The 21,017-nt window shown below is 37.8% G+C and overlaps 1 protein-coding gene across 1 annotated transcript in view; it reads right to left on the bottom strand.

Moving 5' to 3' along the window:
• LOC127436150 (talin-2) overlaps window positions 1-21,017 on the bottom strand; it is a 224,534-nt gene that overhangs the window by 63,215 nt on the left and 140,302 nt on the right. The window contains exons 20-31 of the mRNA XM_051690104.1: window positions 19,026-19,192; window positions 16,666-16,794; window positions 13,934-14,047; window positions 13,729-13,842; window positions 13,356-13,490; window positions 9,215-9,343; window positions 8,953-9,055; window positions 6,337-6,545; window positions 4,013-4,132; window positions 3,365-3,562; window positions 1,455-1,594; window positions 892-985 (exon numbers count right to left, since the gene is read on the bottom strand). Coding sequence (XP_051546064.1) covers window positions 892-985; window positions 1,455-1,594; window positions 3,365-3,562; window positions 4,013-4,132; window positions 6,337-6,545; window positions 8,953-9,055; window positions 9,215-9,343; window positions 13,356-13,490; window positions 13,729-13,842; window positions 13,934-14,047; window positions 16,666-16,794; window positions 19,026-19,192 — 1,652 coding nt within the window. The remainder of the gene's footprint in view (window positions 1-891; window positions 986-1,454; window positions 1,595-3,364; window positions 3,563-4,012; window positions 4,133-6,336; window positions 6,546-8,952; window positions 9,056-9,214; window positions 9,344-13,355; window positions 13,491-13,728; window positions 13,843-13,933; window positions 14,048-16,665; window positions 16,795-19,025; window positions 19,193-21,017) is intronic.

Below are 21,017 nucleotides of genomic sequence, written 5' to 3'. Positions count from 1 at the left end.
TAAGTACATTATTTGGGTTACAAATATTTCTAAAAAATATATTGTGTAATACAAATAAAATGTGAATATGTTCATATGTATGTCTGATTGCATTTCTGTGACAGCTGAAGGGCGTGTGACAACGAACAAGCAGAAAGTAGACATTATTTTGAATTTGAGCAGAAAAACTAAAAAATGTTTTTTAGAAAGTAACTTAAGAGTAAAGTAATTAGTAGTGTGATTACTTTTCCAATAAAGTAATCTGATTATAATTTTTTTAGAGAAGTAGCTAGTAATTTGTAGTGGATTACTTTTTTGTAACTTACCCAACACTGCTCGCTTGACATGGATACATTTTATTTAAATTTGTAAGAGGATATGTGCATAAACGTTCATGGAATCACATTTACTTAATAAATTACTAGAGTCATGTGACTTTGCCTTAATAATTCATGGGACTGAATAATAAATAGACTAACCAGCAGATCAATATCTTCACAAAGCACTTCAAATGTAAGTCTGGTCATTTGAAGTTTCTCTTAGTTTTGTCTCCACGCTCTTAACCTCAATTCATTTATTACTTTTATTGAAAGAGCCACACTGGCTTCCCCAGTGGCTACAACTTCCATTATCTTTCTGAACCGATTTCCCTTTTTTGGCGATTTTATTCTCTTTAACACATTGGATGGAATCGCAGCTTTATTCGCAAACAGTCGTTAATCAATATTACGATTTTTTTTATTTGAAATTAAATTAAAACTTGGATTGAAACCTGACTGATGACTTAAATTCTCAAAGCACATTGGTATTTATGGATTTCTGGTTAAACTAGATTAAATGGTAGTGAATAAGATGCAGGTTTTTGCGCTGAGATACAGTGTACGAAAGTGTCACATCTGTTTGTGCGAGTACCTCTAGTTCTCGTAAAGCATTGTCACACTCTTTTTGTCCTGGTGCCTGCTGGGTACAAAGTGTGATGAGCTGATTAATGCTCTCCGTCACCGCTCTGAAACACAAACATCAGATAATCACACAAACACAGTCAGAATGGCAAAAATACACCTTGGATGACAAAGAGAGTGGGTGAAAATCTCAACTTTTAACAAACTCAGTAAACTCCTTCTCACAAACACATCAGAATCATTGCAAAACTAGGTTCACTTTCACTAAACTGAGCCTAGTGTGTGTGCGTGTGTGTTTGTTTCCTCATTAAGGAAACAGAAATCAATCTAGCCCAAATCCCTCAGGAGCAGCTGCTTTACTGCTCTACCTAAGGGGATACAAGCAACACATGCAAACACACCCACATACAAATAACTCTCTCTCTCACATGCTCACAGATAATTCAGCTCTGTATGAAAACTTTAAGCTGAATAGTTGATTTTAGCTGTTAACCGCTGGGCAGGCTGAACCTCAGTCTGATGGGTTAATGATTTCTAAACTCTCCCCAACCTCCGATTTAATCTCATTCCTACCGGGCCGCAGCTGCGAGGAGGTTCTTGGCATTTGCGGCCCCTGGATCCACAGAGAGGGACTTGGCGGCCAAGAGCAGCTTGCTGGATGCCATGGAGATGTTCTTCAGGTTGCCAATCACCTGGACCTGGTCATCTTTGGACTGTGGACACAGAACAAAGGAGCTTAGCTAACAGTGAAGCTATTTGGTGAGCAAACAATATATTCTTTATTTTTTTATTTCATCAGAAAAAAATTGCAATGGCATTCTTTTATGGTTAAAATATAACCTTTTTTAGAGGGTTCATAATTTTCGATATCAACTAATTACCTATCTGATACAAGTAACAAAAAAATAAATAAAATTGCTAGATCAATTCTGATTAGCTGACTGGCATGCAATTTCTGGAAGTCAGGGTGAACCAAACAATATGCCAATAGTCCAAAATCTGGTTTTGGCCAGATGTCTATGTCTCTCATTGGGCATGTCAGGCTCCATCACCCCCTCTCCTCACACGCCTCTCCAAATTAATGAACAAAACATGCAGAACCAGAACATCGTCAAAGATTTCATTAGGATGGAGTGCCGTCATGCTCTCTGGGACAATTATGTGCCTGAGTGAATTAGATGAGAGGTGTTAATTAACAAATTAATCAACTTTAAAACGCATTTAAAGCAATAGTTCACCCAAAAATTAAATTTCATCATTTACTCACCCTCATGCCATCCCAGATGTGTATGACTTTCTTTAGCAGAACACAAATTAAGATTTTTAGAAGAATATTTCAGCTCTGTAGGTCCATACAATTCAAGTGAATCGTGGCCAGAATTTTGAAGCTCCAAAAAGCACATAAAGGCAGCATAGAAATAATCCATACGACTCTAGTGGTAAAATCCAAGTCTTCAGAAGTCATATGACAGGTGTGGGTGAGAAACAGATCAATATTTAAATCCTTTTTTACTGTAAATATCCAATTTCACTTTCACATTCTTCTTTTGTTTTTGGCAATTCACATTCTTCATGCATACGCCCTCTACTGGGCAGAGAGGAGAATTTATAGTAAAAAAAAGTATAAAATATTGATCAGTTTCTCTCCTACACCTGTCATATCACTTCTGAAGACATGGATTTTACCACTAGAGTCGTATGGATTATTTCTATGCTGCCTTTGTGTGCTTTTTGGAGCTTCAAAATTCTGGCCACGATTCACTTGAATTGTATGGACCTACAGAGCTGAAACATTCTTCTAAAAAACTTTGTTTGTGTTCAGCATAAAGAAAGTCATACACATCTGGGATGGCATGAGGGTGAGTTAATGATGAGAGAATTTTCATTTTGGGGGGAACTATCCCTTTAAAAGGTGTTGGAAAAAATGTCAACCATTTTTTTTTCTTCTTGAGCAGGTTTCAGATTTGGATGATTAAGCACACATCTGGATACATACATGTGAACATGAGAATAACACAGTGTAACCAGGTGTGACGTCTTGTTTTGAGCGTCAATTAATTTTGAGGCTACGAAGTAACAGAATCACAGCCAACAAGAGCATATTTACTGTTTAAAATACAACTATGAGGGATTTTGGACCAATGACATTTCACTTTGGGCGGGGCTCACAAGTCGTCCTGACTCAAATAGTGCTCTTTAGTATGATCAGACATTTCACACTGTTAAGCGCCCTCCATAAAATTGGTAGTTGAGACTTGATTACCTACTAATATATAATATTTTTCATGTTAGCAGTCAATGAAGGAACATGCTTTTATCTCGTTGCATAATGTTGCAGTTCATCTGGGCTAATTGTCGCAACTAAGCAGCCAAACCTTCCATGGTTGAGCGAAAAAGAGGTTGTTTACAGCCAAAGATGTCAATTTGAAGCACGTGTTCATAGAACAACATTCAACAACAAGTAAAAGTTGCAATAAAAGCACCTGAGTGTGTCCGGCCATCTCGATACCGGCATCTAGGAACTCATCAAAGTCTTGGCTGAACTTGCCGGACGCCACAGCCAGCTGGCTGCTGGTGCCCCTTGACGACTGCACCACATCCCCAGCAGAGTGGTTCAGCTCGGCCGCTGTGTGGTTCAGGTCCGTCTGGGCCTCTTGGAAGGATTTGGAACATGGAGGAAGCTGGAGAACCAGGAGAGGGTGAAATATCACGGTTATGGCTGAGTTTACAGCAGAGTCATGTAAGTGCGACCTTTCATGTCACAGATACTGTAATATATTTTCCACATTTATTTGCGTAGTGACATAGACAACCAAAAAGACATAATGACAACAAACAAATTAAGCTCATAATTAAATAAGCTAAATGATTAATTAAAATAAATACACTTAAATCTCATGGTTGGGGTGCTTTCGAAGGAAAGTGAAAACTAAGTGAATCAATGAATCAGAGAAAATAATTACATATACCTAAAATAATAAATGCTAGTTATATTAACTTCACATTTGTAGTTTGGAGTTACCCTTACAACAAATTACTGTGGTGTACCATGATACTTTGATATATAGTGATAATAGCTAAGGTTCAATTGGCAATGGTATATTGTTGGTAACCCAAAGACGACAACTCACATTTTCCACAAGCAGTTTCTTACTGGCCTCGCCAATGCTTCGGAGAGCCATGTCCACATCCTTCTGTCCAGGTAAGCAGTTCACACAGTTATTCAGAGAGTGAGAGACAGCCTTTGCCACCTGAAACACACACACACACACACACACACACACACACACACACACACACACACACACACGCGTTGGTGCGGCTATCCTTATGAGGACTCTCCATAGACATAATGATTTTTATACTGTACGAACTATAGATTCTATCCCCTAACCCTAAACCTAACACTCACAAAAACTTTCTGCATTTTTACATTTCCAAAAAAACCATCATATAGTGTGTTTTAAGCAATTTGAATTATGGGGACACTAGAAATTTCCTCATAAACCACAATTATTGCATAATACCCTTGTAATGACCAATTTGTAACCTAAAAAAAAATAAAAATCACCCAAACCTGCCCACACACACACACACACTTCAACCAATAACTCTACAATGGCCCAGGGAGATGCTGTGTGAATCTAAAATTCAAATCAACCCATCAGCAGAACAGAGAATTCCATGTCACTAAATTATGCCACTGTCACAGACATATGTCAAGCAATATGTTTGTCTCCCAAAGGAACCTGTGCAAATCTGGCTGCGCACTGGCACCTTCCATAAATCGGGCCGCTGGGTAATAGAGAAATAAAATAAAATAGTTTCGTTTATGGGAGATAATTGCCGAAGGGGGGGTAATGGGAAATGAATCCAGTTTCCACATAGTAGCTGAAAGACAAAAAAATAATAATACTATGCTCTCTAGAATCATACAAAGGAGCATAAAAGCATGAATTATTATAAAACACAGTAACTAAACAGTTATGACCAAAAACGAGTCTCTTAGACTATGATCTGTCCTGTGACAGACAGTTAGGCTCACCAATACTCAGATTTAGAGAAAACGAGTACGTAAAGTGCATTAACTTAAACTCTGGTGCATTTTTGGGCTGTCGCCTGCCATTTGTCACATTAAGATTTGAAAGTTCACCATTTACACATGGACTAATTGTTTAATTTTTTCAGAAAACAATTATTCATAATCTTATGAGAAAACTTTTTGTTGTTGTCCTAAATTTGTAAGCATGACATTCTGGTTCTGTTCACTCTATTTCTCTTTAAAAGGTTTTATTTTATTCCACTAGATACCAGCAAGTACTAGAAAAAAAGAATGCCATCACAAAATGCCAATCTGAAATGTAGGTGGCCCCTCCACCGCATTTTATCCCCCACAGATCCATAGACATTCAGTCTAATTTTCAGTTCATGCACCACCCCCACTGTTTCATCGAATATCTCAGCCTCTGAGTGGACTAGAAACTCAATCTAAGTGTCATTAAAAATCTGAGATTCACTCCTTTGCGATGATATAAAACATTTAATCATCCATAGGCGATAACATATTTTTCAGATTATTTCTTTAGAATGCTTTTCCTGCTGGACTGAATATTTTGTTCTGGACGTCTTAGATATAACGTTGGATTATTCACCCAAGCAGACAAGTAGAAATTGACTTATTTTGTAGAAAACTGCCTAAGGTAAAAGCAGATATAGGGTTTTTGACTACTTGGCACTTTACAGCTGCATTGATCAGTGCATAAAAAAAGATGTTTGTATTTGATGTCTTATAGAAATCATATTTCACCTTGTGATTCTTTTGAAAATCTTAAAGTACAGTCACATTCCTGAGAATGAGAGCTTTCATTTGATGTATGACTTGTCCATTGCTATGTGAAAGACTTTTATATTCACATTTATATTTCAACCATATTACCTCTAGGTGGTGCTTTTTTCGACGCAGATGTTTTCAGCCCTTATTTTGTGTAACATAAATGCAAAATTGATGGTATTCTATGAAAAGTTCATAGCTTTCAAATGATACCCCATATGCTTGACTTATGTATCCGGGAACTTTTTTGCGATATAGTGCCCTGGGTCCATAGAGTTTAAGGAGTTAACTGCAAAATTCACACTAAAATCAAGTAACTTTGAAGCCTTTTTTCTTAATTTCAGTGTTGGCGTAGTTACGGTGTTTTGCCTTTGTAGGGTAGAATGGTTCTTAACAGCTTGGTTGCAACCCAAAAATGGGTCATAGTTCTGTTCTGATGAAGCAGAACCAGTTCAGAGTCACAACCTTAGATGTCCCTATATACTTCACTTGAGAAAATTGTTTAATCAATCTGCCATATTTACTTGTCTACTTGTTATTTGATACATGTGATAGGACAATATTTGTGCTTATTTGTGCGTTTTGTTTATAGGTATAATTTATGCTTAATCTATGATGCCCCACCTGCGCTAGTCTCTGCTGGCTCTCAGCATCTCCGGGGCACACTAGAGCTTGGTGGGCTTCATGAATTAGCAGGGCAGAGCCTTCCATCACGTAAAAGGCAGAATCCAGCATGGCGGCCGCGGCCTGGGGCTCCACGGTACTCGCTGCTACTCCCCTCGCAGCCTGGGCCAGCGTCCTCAGAGCCTGAGCGGTTTCCCTCGCGGCGACACCTGCCACAAACATGCCCAAATATACACACATGCATAAATTAAACATGCTGAGTCACCGTCACGTGTATTAGACCTTTGTATTAAATGTTAATCTCAGAATGGCTAATATTGGCCGATTAATCAGTCTGGCCAATATATCAGTCTAATAAATGTTAAATATTAATTGGTCTGGCCGATATGTTGGTCTATCAAATGCCAAATATCAGCTGATGAATCTGTCTGTCTGATATATCAGTGCTAAATGTTAAATATTATACGATTAATTGGTCCAAATAATGAACTGCCTTTTAAATGACTTAAATTTGCAGATTAATCAGTCTGACCGATATATTGTTTCCTCAATTGTCAAATATCGGCCAATTGATCAGTCTAGTTAATATATCCGTCAAATCTATCAAATGCCCAATATTGGCAAATTAATCAGCCTGGCTGATATGTAGGTCTATAAAATGCAAAATACTGGCCGATTAATTGGTCTGGCCAATATGTCAGTCTATGAAATGCCAAATATGGGCTGATTAACCGGTCTAGCAGATATATTGGTCTAACATATGCTAAATAGTGTCTGATTAATTGGTCCAATTAATGGACTGTCAATAAAAATGTCAAATATTGAGATTAATCGGCCTAGCTGATATACAGATATATCAACTGCCAAACATTGACAGATTAATTGGTCTCAACAATATATTGGTCTATCAAATGCCAAATATTGACAGATTAATTGGTCTCAACAATATTTTGGTCTATTAAATGCCAAATATTGACAGATTAATTGGTCTCAACACTATATTGGTCTATTAAATGCCAAATATTGACAGATTAATTGGTCTCAACAATATTTTGGCATATCAAATGCCAAATATTGACAGATTAATTGGTCTCAACACTATATTGGTCTATTAAATGCCAAATATTGACAGATTAATTGGTCTCAACAATATTTTGGCATATCAAATGCCAAATATTGACAGATTAATCAGTCTGACCGATATAGCGGTTGATCGAATCTTAATCTGTCGATTTTTTGGCATTCAGAGATTATCGGCATCATCGGATAAATGCAGTTAATCGGATTGCTTAAAAGTCTGAACTTTGCTCATTTTCAAATATCTTACGATTATTTGTTTACATCTCCTTTGCTATCAATATATTATATCGACATTCTAGTCATTGGCGACCCTAGTCTCTAGATATCAGCATTGGTATCAGCATTTGATAAACACATATTGGTTGACTACTACTGTACAATCTTGCACCATTACATTATAAATAAACAACACATTCACTGATACTACATTTAATGCCTTGCTTTTGGATCACCTCAACTCCATTCCAAATACTTTACATAAACTGCCAAAAACTGTATAGCAAAATGAGGGACATATTTGAATAAATCTTTATTACTGGAGCATAATGCAAGGGACAAGCCCAAACACCATTTTCCAAATAAAGCTTTCAGCCTCGTTTTGGTGCATGGCTGACCCACAATGCCCCTTCTGTTCAGAAAAATGAGTGTGGAAAGAAAATGAGGCACTATATGGGATCTGGCCTTTACTTAAAAACAGAACACGAATGTGGGCAAATTGCATCAAATTGCATTATCCAGCCAAGTAGAGCCTAATTGCTTATGCTATGTTAAATCTAGTGAAAATAAGATTAATGAGCGATTGGGGTTAATTATATCCTTGGCTTGAGAAGCGTTCCCTGTTCGAGCGTGCCATTAAAATATGTCTACAGAGGTTCTCCTGAGAGCACTGATACAGCCCAAAAAATTGATGGGTATTGCAGGTAAGTTACAACAACGCTCTCCTTAGTTTTCATGCCTTTAATTCGGAACAAGCGGTTTTGTTCTGAAAATGCAGGCAATTCCTGAGCTACTGGCTTCAAATGGGAACATTCTTAAAGAAGTGATTTTAGACATTTTTGCAAAAGGTTGCTGGGACTCTTTTTTTTAATTTTTATCTCAACTGGTAGAGTAGAGCATTGCACTATCAGTGGTAAGGTAATGGGTTTGATTCCCTGGGAACAAACATTGTGATAAAATATATACCCTGAATGCAGTGTGTCTAAACAAACTCTACCTTATTTTGGCATAAATTCAAGTAAAATCAGGCAATAGAGCATTGCACAATACCAATGCCAAAGTCAAGGGTTCGAATCCCAGGGAAAACACATTCTGATAAAATGTAAACTTTGAATGCATTGAAAGTTGCTTTAGATAAAAGCATCAGTGCAAATGTACATTATTTATTTGTCTTAGAATAATATTCCTACTGATCAATCGAGGCCTTCACCCTAAAATGTTAATCCAGAACCATGTCCTACTTGTGTAAATCAGGTTGGACACATCATTTTGAATATTTAATGTTAAATCTCCTTTTTTTCTAATATATATATATATTACCGGTATAATGTTCATTGCCCTGCGCAGCACAGGTCAGTAGCTGGGCCATGGAGGAGCCCACAGCCTTGGATGTGCTCCCTAGATCCTGCGCACACTTCTCCAACTACAGACAAAAGAGTTTTAAACATGAGACCCCCAGGGGTCCAGAGTAAAAGAGAGCATGCTGGTATAATGAGAACACTTTTGAAATATAATTATTGCTAATGAGTCCTATTATCTTTGCATCTTGATATGTGAAACATAAGTTGGAACTTAGACTTACCGATTCTCCTGGTAGGGGCTTGAGTTGTCCATCCAGTGCAGACATTTTGGCATCCTGCAGTTCACTCTTTAGAGTCTGAACAGCACTGAGTGCAGAGTCAATCTCGAGAGGACCACATGCCTCATGAGCCTATAAAACAGTAAACACAAACAATGTTAGTAATATTAGCGTATTTACGTATTTTTTTTTTTTTCAGACTTTCACTAAAGGGTCCCATTACAAATTTGTTTTAACTGTAAGTGCTCAATATGCACTACTATGCTAATCAGATGGGGGTTTTGATGTTAAGACATGAATATCTTGAATGTGTGCTACTTGTATTACCTCTTCAGCTCTGTGGACCTGCCGGCGGGTCCAAAAGGGGGCACTTTGTCATGAAAAATGTAAGCTTAAAATGTTCAGGTCTCTGGATACAGAAGTCAGACATATGTGGTTTCTTTTGAAAGCTTAGAATCAGAAATTTTCATAGATAACTATCACTACTGCATTTACGTTACATAAAATAACAAAATAAGGCCTGAAACATCTGCAGCGCAAATCAGCGCCACCTAGAGGTCATGTGGTAAAAATATTATAACGCATTTAAAAGTTTTTCAAATAGCACTTAAATAGATGAATCATATATCAAATGAAAGCTCTTTCTCAGGAATGCAACTGTAGTTTATTTTGTTGTAATATCACAGTTTGAAAGATTTTCAAAAGAATCACAAAGTGAAATATGATTTCTGTAAGACACAAAATACAAACATCTCTTTAATGTGCAGATCACTGCTGCTATAAGCCCAAATTAGCCATTTTTTACTTCTCTGTGAGCTTGCTTGTGTGAATAATCTAATGTTATATCTTTGATGTCCAGAACAAAAACCAGCAGGAAAAGCATACTAAACAAATCATAGGAAATATATGTTATCAACTATTGATGACAAAATGTTATATATTAACGTGAAGGGATCTCAGCTTTCTAAAAACACCTAGATTGAGCTTCTAGTCCACTCAGAGGCCAGGATATTTCATGAAACAATGGGGGTGGTGCATGAACTGAAAATTAGACTGACACTTCTGCCACACGATTGGATGATTAAATAATCGCATGGATGATTGTTGGTGCCAGATGGGCTGGTTTGAGTATTTCTGTAACTGCTGATCTCCTGGGATTTTCACACACAACAGTCTCTAGAGTTTACTCTGAATGGTGCCAAAAACAAAAAAACATCCAGTGAGGGGCAGTTCTGCAGATGTAAACACCTTGTTGAAGAGAGAGGTCAACAGAGAATGGCCAGACTGGTTCAAACTAACAAAGTCTACGGTAACTCAGATAACTGCTCTGTATAATTGTGGTGAGAAGAATGGCATCTCAGAATGCTATTCTGAGATGCGGGTTGGTGCTGTTTTGGTTGCATACCCTGGCAGAAATTGTGAAATTTTGGCATTGATTTTGAAATCTTTTAAGGATAGTGATCATATGAAGCCATTTATTATCACATAGTTGTCTGGCTCCTTTTTAAATCATATTGTTAACAGAAATCACCCAAATGGCCCTGATCAAAAGTTTACATACCCTTGAATGTTTGGCCTTGTTACAAATTGTTTGCTCCTTGAAACAACCACAACATCTTTTTCCAGAGCAGCCTGTATTTCTCCTGAGGTTACCTGTGGGTTTTTCTTTGTATCCCGAACAATTCTTCTGGCAGTTGTGGCTGAAATCTTTCTTGGTCTACCTGACCTTGGCTTGGTATCAAGAGATCCCTGAATTTTCCACTTCTTAATAAGTGATTGAACAGTACTGACTGGCATTTTCAAGGCTTTGGATATCTTTTTATATCCTTTTCCATCTTTATAAAGTTCCATTACCTTGTTACGCAGGTCTTTTGACAGTTCTTTTCTACTCCCCATGGCTCAGTATCTAGCCTGCTCAGTGCATCCATGTGAGAGCTAACAAACTCATTGACTATTTATACACAGACACTAATTGCAATTTAAAAAGCCACAGGTGTGGGAAATGAATCTTTAATTGCCATTTAATTAAAGTGTGTGTCACCTTGTGTGTCTGTAACAAGGCCAAACATTCAAGGGTATGTAAACTTTTGATCAGGGCCATTTGGGTAATTTCTGTTATCATTATGATTTAAAAAGGAGCCAAACAACTATGTGATAATAAATGGCTTCATATGATCACTATCATTAAATACATTTTTACATGATCAGTCATATTTTCAAAATCAATGCCAAAATTTCACAATTTCTGCCAGGGTATGCAAACTTTTGAGCACAACTGTGTGTGTGTGTGTGTATATTATATATATATATATATATATATATATATATATATATATATATATATATATACACATACATACATACATACATACATACATACATACATACATACACACACACACACACACAGGTGCTGGTCATATAATTAGAATATCATCAAAAAGTTGATTTATTTCACTAATTCCATTCAAAAAGTGAAACTTGTATATTCATTCATTACACACAGACTGATATATTTCAAATGTTTATTTCTTTTAATTTTGATGATTATAACTGACAACTAAGGAAAATCCCAAATTCAGTATCTCAGAAAATTAGAATATTACTTAAGTCCAATACAAAGAAAGGATTTTAAAAATCTTGGCCAACTGAAAAGTATGAACATGAAAAGTATGAGCATGTACAGCACTCAATACTTAGTTGGGGCTCCTTTTGCCTGAATTACTGCAGCAATGCGGCATGGCATGGAGTCGATCAGTCTGTGGCACTGCTCAGGTGTTATGAGAGCCCAGGTTGCTCTGATAGTGGCCTTCAGCTCTTCTGCATTGTTGGGTCTGGCATATCGCATCTTCCTCTTCACAATACCCCATAGATTTTCTATGGGGTTAAGGTCAGGCGAGTTTGCTGGCCAATTAAGAACAGGGATACCATGGTCCTTAAACCAGATACTGGTTGCTTTGGCACTGTGTGCAGGTGCCAAGTCCTGTTGGAAAATGAAATCTGCATCTCCATAAAGTTGGTCAGCAGCAGGAAGCATGAAGTGCTCTAAAACTTCCTGGTATACGGCTGCGTTGACCTTGGACCTCTGAAAACACAGTGGACCAACACCAGCAGATGACATGGCACCCCAAACCATCACTGACTGTGGAAACTTTACACTGGACCTCAAGCAACATGGATTGTGTGCCTCTCCTCTCTTCCTCCAGACTCTGGGACCCTGATTTCCAAAGGAAATGCAAAATTTACTTTCATCAGAAAACATAACTTTGGACCACTCAGCAGCAGTCCAGTCCTTTTTGTCTTTAGCCCAGGCGAGACGCTGAAACCCATGTCTTGCATACGTCTGTGCGTAGTGGTTCTTGAAGCACTGACTCCAGCTGCAGTCCACTCTTTGTGAATCTCCCCCACATTTTTGAATGGGTTTTGTTTCACAATCCTCTCCAGGGTGCGGTTATCCCTATTGCTTGTACACCTTTTTCTACCACATCTTTTCCTTCCCTTCGCCTCTCTATTAATGTGCTTGGACACAGAGCTCTGTGAACAGCCAGCCTCTTTTGCAATGACCTTTTGTGTCTTGCCCTCCTTGTGCAACGTGTCAATGGTCGTCTTTTGGACAACTGTCAAGTCAGCAGTCTTCCCCATGATTGTGAAGCGTACAGAACTAGACTGAGAGACCATTTAAAGGCCTTTGCAGGTGTTTTGAGTTAATTAGCTGATTAGAGTGTGGCACCAGGTGTCTTCAATATTGAACCTTTTCACAATATTCTAATTTTCTGAGATACTGAATTTGGGATTTTCCTTAGTTGTCAGTTATAATCATCAAAATTAAAAGAAATAAACATTTGAAATATATCAGTCTGTGTGTAATGAATGAATATAATATACAAGTTTCACTTTTTGAATGGAATTAGTGAAATAAATCAACTTTTTGATGATATTCTAATTATATGACCAGCACCTGTATATGTATGAAGGCAGCAGCCCAGAAATTCCCCAGATCAATGTGTTTTTTCTCATTTAAAAAAGAAGAGAAAGATGATCAGATGTAGAATGATAAATCTTTACACCTGCATTTGCGGTGTGGTTATTACAACAATCATCAGTTTATTAAAGATCTTACAGTAAAACAATGATCTCTAAGTACCTTTTGTGCAGCTGTGCGCAGCTCTGCCAGGCAGGTGGCCAGATTCTTGGCACACTGACCGAGTTGCATCGCAGCAGCCTGGTCAGTTACTGTTGGAACGGCCGATTTAGCCGATGTCACCATTTTACTACCCGGCTGTTTGAAGACAAACAGAAAACAAACACCAACAGTGTGAGTGGATTAAAGACCTTAGTCAAGGTAGACAGCAGAAACAAGGCTGCTAGGGATAGATGTTGATCGTTCTACTGACAAAACATTAAAAATATGACATGCCAAAATAAATCCAGTTGATACAAATCTCCAGAAAACACAGGTTGTGATAATTAGATGTGATCTAGAAAATGTAGGTAGTACTACCCATTCAACAGACTACCTGTAGAAAACTCTGGCTGGCAATGATAAGGGCTAGCTGGGCACCAAGGTCTTCTGGATGGGCCTGACTGCCCCTCATTCCCTGTACTAGCTGTGGGATATGGTCTGCCACAGCCTGGAGAACAACCACGTACAAAAAGATTAACGGAAAACAGTTTAATTCAAATTTGTATCCCATAATCCATTAGTGTCCTGAGCCACAATACCTTGCAGCTGAGCACTAGTTGCTGATGTGACATGGTGTTCTTGTTGGATGCAGCTGCATTCTGGGCAGCTGCAATGGTCTGCGTTGCAGCCGCTGCAGCCTGCTTAGCTGCATTCTGTTTCAGATAAATAAAACATATGTCATGAACATCTGCAATAATTGGGGTACAAAATGGTACAAAACAGAATCTCTGACTCACAGAATACTATAACTGGTATTGTAATGGTGAAATGGGATTGATGTGACATTAACTGCACAATGACACAATTGTCAAGATCATTAAAGGTCCAAAGAAGTGGCAGAATGCAGAGCATTTAACAATGTCCTTTGTCCTTATTTCTAATAGTTTTCACAGGAAATCCAAATAGAAAAATGCAATTTGCAATCCACATGCACTTTTGAAGTATCAGAAAAATATGGCAAGGAAAAAGAAAAAAGAAAGCAAGAAAACTGAGCATATTCCGGACAAATATTTAGTGTTTGAGGAAAGATGATGGATGATAGAGAGGAAAAATGTACTGAAAGAACAAAGCCATCTTTGTTGATGAGAAGAAACCAAACAAGGTTCAGACTGATGAATTCCACTGCACAGTCACATCAGGGACTTTGTGTTGAGGAACAGCCAAATGGCCTGTTCTGTTAGCAAATGAAGCTCTAATTGGAAAAACACTTTCTATGGAAAACGGGCCACTTGCACCATATCCCAACTAAGTGATAGATAATACAGCAACAAGCTATGAAAATTCCTTTTTCAAACAGGTTTTTGTCCTAACTACCTGTGACTGTCGACAGGATCTTTAGTTTGTTTGAATTTTATTAATGGGCTCAAAATCCCACTCCACTCACATATTCTGTTACAATTTCTTCCATTCATATGTACAGTGGCAAGAAAAAGTGGTCATCAAATGTGATCTCATCTTCATCAAAGTCACAAGTATAGACAAACACAATGTGCTTAAGCTAACAAAACACAGACAGTTATAATCTTTCATGTCGTCATTGAACATATCCCATTAAACATTCACAGTGCTGTGGAAAAAGTTAATGAACCCTTGAATTTAATAACTGATCGATCCTCCTTTGGCAGCAACCAAGCATTTCCAGTAGCTGCGGATTAGACCAGCACAACGATCAGAAGGAATTTTGGACCATTCTTCCTTACAGAACTGCTTCAGCTCAGCCATATTCTTAGGATGTCTCGTGTGAATGGCTCTCTTGAGGTCATTTCACAGCATCTCTATTGGATTAAAGTCTGAGCTCTGACTGGGCCACTCCAAAAGGTGGATTTTCTTTTTTTGAAGCCATTCTGTAGTTGATTTACTTCAATGTTTAGGGTCATTGTCCTGCTGCATCACTCAACTTCTACTGAGCTTCAGCTGGCACACAGCCAACCTGACATTATCCAGTAGGATATCTTGAATAAATAATTTTTTCCCTTGATGATGGCAAGCGGTTCAGGCCCTGAAGCAGCAAAGCAGCCCCAAATCATGATGCTCCCTCCACCGTACTTCATCGTTGGGATGATGTTTGGTATGTGGTGCCCTTTTAACCCCATACATAGTGCTGCATGTTCTTCCCAAACAATTCAAACTTTGATTCATCAGTCCACAAAACATTTTCCCAGTAGTGCTGTGGTGTGTCAAGGTGGTCTTTGGCAAACTTCAAGCACGCAGCAATGTTTTTGTTGGAATGCAGCGGCTTCCTTCGTGGTGTCCTGCCATGGACACCATGCCTGTTTAATGTTTTCCATATAGTAGACTCATGAACAGAGATGTTAACCAGTTCCAATGATTCCTTCAGGTCTTTAGCTGTCACTCCAGAGTTCTTTTTTACCTCAATGAGCATTCTGTGGTGTGCCCTTTGAGTCATCTTGGCTGGATGGTCACTTTTAGGGCGAGTAGCCACAGTACTAAATCGTCTCCATTTATACACAATTTGTCTAACTGTGGACAAATGAATATCTAAGCATTTCGAGAGAACTTTGTAGCCCCTTTCCAGCTTTATGCAAGCAACAATTCTTTATCGTAAGTCTTCTGAGATCTCTTTTTTGCAAGGCATTGTCCACATCAGCAGATGCTTCTTGTGAATAGAAACTCTGAATGTTTGAGTGCTTTTTATAAGTCAAAGTAGCGCTAACCCACACATCTAGTTTCATCAATTGGATGCCAGGTTTGCCAGCTCCTGACTCTAATTAGCTTTTGTTGACGTCATTACCCTTGGGGTTCACATTTTGTGTGTTATTAGTTAAAACAATGTGTTTTGTTCATTATTGTAACTTAGATTTTAATACAAATTTATCCATACAATGCAGGTATTTCCAAAAGGTTCACATAATTTTTCTTGCCACTGAAAATGAGTCTCATTCTATAATGTCTCCGTCTTGAGTGTAGTTTACTTAAACTGAACTTAAAGGTCTTTCGAACACAGAACTTTGGAATTCATAAGAATTCCGAGAAAAAAAAAAGAGAAAATTTCCACATCCTCAGGTGATTGATAGCAAGGGGTTGAGGGTCTCGAGTCAACATAGTCCCAAGATAATTGTAAAATTCTTAAAAAAATAAATAAATAAAAGGTCAGGACAATCCATCCAGCCCCAAGTCCTCATAATCCATTCTTACATTTGGCTAGCTTCCTCTGCACCACAGAGTCTATAATTTACTATATCCAAACTGTGTGTCAGAAGGCAAAACCTGAAGTAAAGGTGGGATTATAATACACTGAGCATCTCCTCACCTCCAGTCGGTGAATAAGTTTCTTTTTGATGGCGTTTTGAGCAGCTGCGTTGGTGGCGACCCGTAACCCTTCAGCAGCCTCTCGCAGTCTCTGTTGTTGGTCTTCATTTTCTGGGTATGCGGCAGCCCCCTGCACAGGTACACATCAGTCACAATTACAGAATTAAAAACATTTTAAGGAGTTTACCAATGATTGTCTATCGCTTTTTATAGCAGTCCCCATTTAATCGGTACTGTGAACATGCAACATTAGTTTGTCTTCAGTATTTTTGGCCTTTGAATTTTCAGAATGGAATACTAGCTATAACTATTATAGTTATAATATTTAGTCGCTATAATATTTAGTCGCAACTAGAAATAACTATACTGTGCTGTTTAGGCTGTATACTACGTACTATATCTTTTTTTTTTTTTTTTTTTATATCTGAAACAGTATGTAGCATATTTCATATTTAATTCAGAAAGTGGCATCCATTTACATGTATCATCTCAGAAATAAATATAAGTGCTTTGCTTCTTTAAATGAAAAAACAAAAAAACAAAAACAAATCTTAATTCTGATTGACCAATTAAATAATGAGTCAAATAAATGTAAGTAAGTTTCTAACGACATGTTATGCAATTCCATGGTTCCATTTTACCTCCTTCCTTGATGGTTAAACTGAAAGTGAATGATGATTCTGAGAGAACAGAGTTGTCACAGATAAATTCTAGACTGTCCAAGCTCTATGAAGGAATATTTGTCACAGCTAGCAGAATTCTTGGCTATGCCATCCACACATTTATGGCACATTACAAAATGTTCAATGCAAATAGAAATTAAAGGGCTGTCTGCTCCATCTCTGTTACCAAGGAAACTGTCTGCGACACATTCCTCATCTTTACATTTAATAATTGCAGGGATGTTTTAATTAATATTTCATGAATCAAATGTGCCTAACAAACCATAAGGCAGACTTCCATATGTCTCCATATTAAATGCATCATGGGCATTTATACTTTTCTGCATTGCTGAGTGGGGCCTGAGAATAGTTTCTGTGGCCCATCTGATCTTCAGTCAAATCTAAATCATGGCATGAGTTGGAAAAGTGAGAGTAGGGGAAGCTAATTTATACAGTGTGGCTGTTGAGTCTGAGTCCTGGATAAAAAAACGGCAATTTTTTTCTAATACTGTATGAGCAGTTAAACTGTGCTTGCATCACAATCCACTAAACCAATAAAAATCCATTTATTTTGACAGACAAAGGATGAACCCACATAGATATCACTCAAATAACTAGGATCTGCATCTAGGCATTGCATTCTTTCTTATGGTTACAAAAAAGTGCTGTGGTGGTACCATGGCACAGTGATGGAATCAATTGGTAATATCATGGTACTTTGTTGTATTACAGTATACTGAACATATAGGTCTATTCATATATCATGGCATTTACATCGTACTACAAGGTACTTCAAAAAACAAGGTATTACCATGAGACAATGTCCAAAAAAACATGTTATTACCATTGTGCTATGTCCAAAAACATGGTATTACCATGATGCCATGACTACAAAATATGGTATTACCATGGTGCCATGTCCAAAAACATGGTTACAGCATGGTCCCATGCCCAGAAGAAAATGGCATTACCATGGCACATTTACAAAAAACATGAAATTACCATGGTGCCATGTCAAAAACCATGGGATTACCATAGCACATGTCCAAAAAACATGGTATAAGCACATTGCCATGTCAAAAAAAATTTTATTCCCATGGTACAAATCCAAAACACATGGTATTACCATGTTGCCTTGTCCGAAAAACATGGCATTACCACAGTGCCATGTCCGAAAAACATGGCATTACCATGGTGCCATGTCCGAAATACATGGCATTACCATGGTGCCATGTCCGAAAAACATGGCATTACCATAGTGCCATGTCCGAAAAACATGGCATTACCATGGTGCTAAGTCCACAAATCATGATTTTAACATGGTGCCATATCTAAACACAAGGCATTACTGTCAAAAACATGGCATTAGCATTGTACATATAAAAAGAAATGGTATTACCATGGCACATATCCAAAAATATATGGTATTAAAACTATTCTACCATTTTACATGTCAAAAAAAAAAAAAAAAAAAAAAAAAAAAAGAGGAAAAAAACATTTCATTAACATGGCATATAGTATGTTAACAAACAAACAAACAAAAATATTATTGGCATGGTACTATGTCAAAACAATTCAATTCATTGCAGCATTTCAAGCAGCTTTTCAAAAAGTAGCCTACAAAACAAAAAGGTATTACCAAGGTGCATGTTCAAAAATGTGGAACTTTATCTCAGTGTTCTTGTGTTATTTTTCATACCTTTGCAGCCTCCACCATTCTGGCAGTGGCATCGGCCAACAGCTTGGCAGCAGCGAGCAGTTTCTTGGAATTATCCACATCGATTTCAGCTTCGGCATCGGAGCGCATTGCATTCACCAAGTCAGAGGTGGCCTGGGCCAGAACCCTCGCCTGTCGTACCATTTCACCTGTAAACGCACACACAACCGACCATAATTTATCTGCACATAGCTTTATTTTAACATTATTTAAACACTATAATATCATCAGGTTGTGTGGGCAGATGTTATATTTTTTTCCACATTTCCACGTTTCTTTGATGTGTGTGAATCTGGCACCATTGAAGCTGTTCTTTTTAAAAATCAATCTCTCAGCATTCTCTGCATATCCCTTCAGGAATCCAAGTGCTCAAATGGTTGTGAACCTGAAGCACATCATCGATCCAGGGGCCTTTCAAAATTGTGCCTACTCGTTTTACATAAATGGGATCTGTATTTCCCAAACACCTACGTAGATCCAGAAATACAAGAGTTGACGAGATTATGAAGGGAGAAAGGTGTGTGTACGGAGTGTTTCACCTTTGTACATGCAGGATGAATTCAGAGTGAAAATAGAGCATTAGCTAAAGGTAAAGTGTGTAATTTTTGTATAACTAATGTTAACATCAACCAATTGCCTGCTCAGCCCGATTCAGAGATGGAGCAAAGTGTTTACTTTTTAATGAAAGATTACAAAGATATTTATTTTCTCTTTGGAAAAACATGCACAGTTGTATCCGGCACAATAAGATCAGGAATGCGCATGAAGGAAGTAAACAGGGTCAATTCTGATTTCATCTTGACTTCAATTTAAACAAGTGGACATCTCTAAATCTTTGATGCTGATTTGTTGGCTCAAGTAGTAGTCCATGCTTTATTGAGCACTTGTAACCAACACCCAGTACCTTAATGCCATGTGTTTTCTTTTAAAAAGTTCAAAGCCAAGGCGTGCGTGATTGAGTCCAGATTTGATACTCTGTAGCAGTTATTATATGACATGTTTTCGACAACCTTGCAAGCGTAGAATCTTTTGAAGATGCTTTAGACTTGCGGCCATAGCATAAAAAAAATCTTCCTTTTTGAAAACAGCTAAAAATGCAGTATAAACTAAAGACAAAATGACTTTCAAGTAGATCAATGAGACAAAATAAACTGGGAGGCAAATCAACAGTGCTGGAGATGATACAATTTTTCCATTTGAAAACACATTAATTCTTCTATGTTTTCAGGTTCCGTTCACACCGAGACAGCATTTTTGTCCAGCGAAAACTAAGCTTTTTCGAAAGTGCTCTCCCGTTGGATAAATTTGAAAATGCAGTCTTCACATTGTCGTATGGACAGGGAAAACTGAGATATTCGAAAAGTATCTTTTGTCATATGATATATTCAAGTCAAGACATTCAACCCAAAATAATCAAGATGGTGGCCCATTTTGCAGCTGCGTTGTTGTGCCTGCTATCCACTTTGATATCATTGTTAAAGATAAATGTTACTTTGTACAACCTTCACATTGCATTATTCCTCCAAAGGTGACGGGAAGTTTACTGTCTGTTTGCAGAACATGAGGACACGCACACTTTTCATTTTTTTTTCCCCGCATGCGCAATAAAGGGATTTAATGCTTTTCAGACGTTTCAGTGTGGACGAGCTACTTTTGGAAATCGTTTGAAAACGGCAGTGTGGACGGAGAGTGTTTTGAAAATGATGTTTTACGCCAGATTAAAGTGGGTGTTGATGTCAAAGCCTCAACAATGTTCAATAGCAAGCTATTTGTAAGTAAAATTTTACTTAATCATTTTAAACCATGACTTGCACTATACATAAGTAATATTGGCATTATATTCATGATGTTAGCCAGATGGGAACTGGCCCCCACAGTGAGCCTGGTTTCTCCCAAGGTTATTTTTCTCCATTAACCAACATCTTATGGAGTTTTGTGTTCCTTGCCACAGTCGCCTTCGGCTTGCTCACTGGG

Source organism: Myxocyprinus asiaticus, chromosome 46 (genome assembly GCF_019703515.2).
Source record: "Myxocyprinus asiaticus isolate MX2 ecotype Aquarium Trade chromosome 46, UBuf_Myxa_2, whole genome shotgun sequence".
Taxonomy (NCBI): domain Eukaryota; kingdom Metazoa; phylum Chordata; class Actinopteri; order Cypriniformes; family Catostomidae; genus Myxocyprinus; species Myxocyprinus asiaticus.
This window is presented reverse-complemented; position numbering and strand designations above follow the sequence as displayed.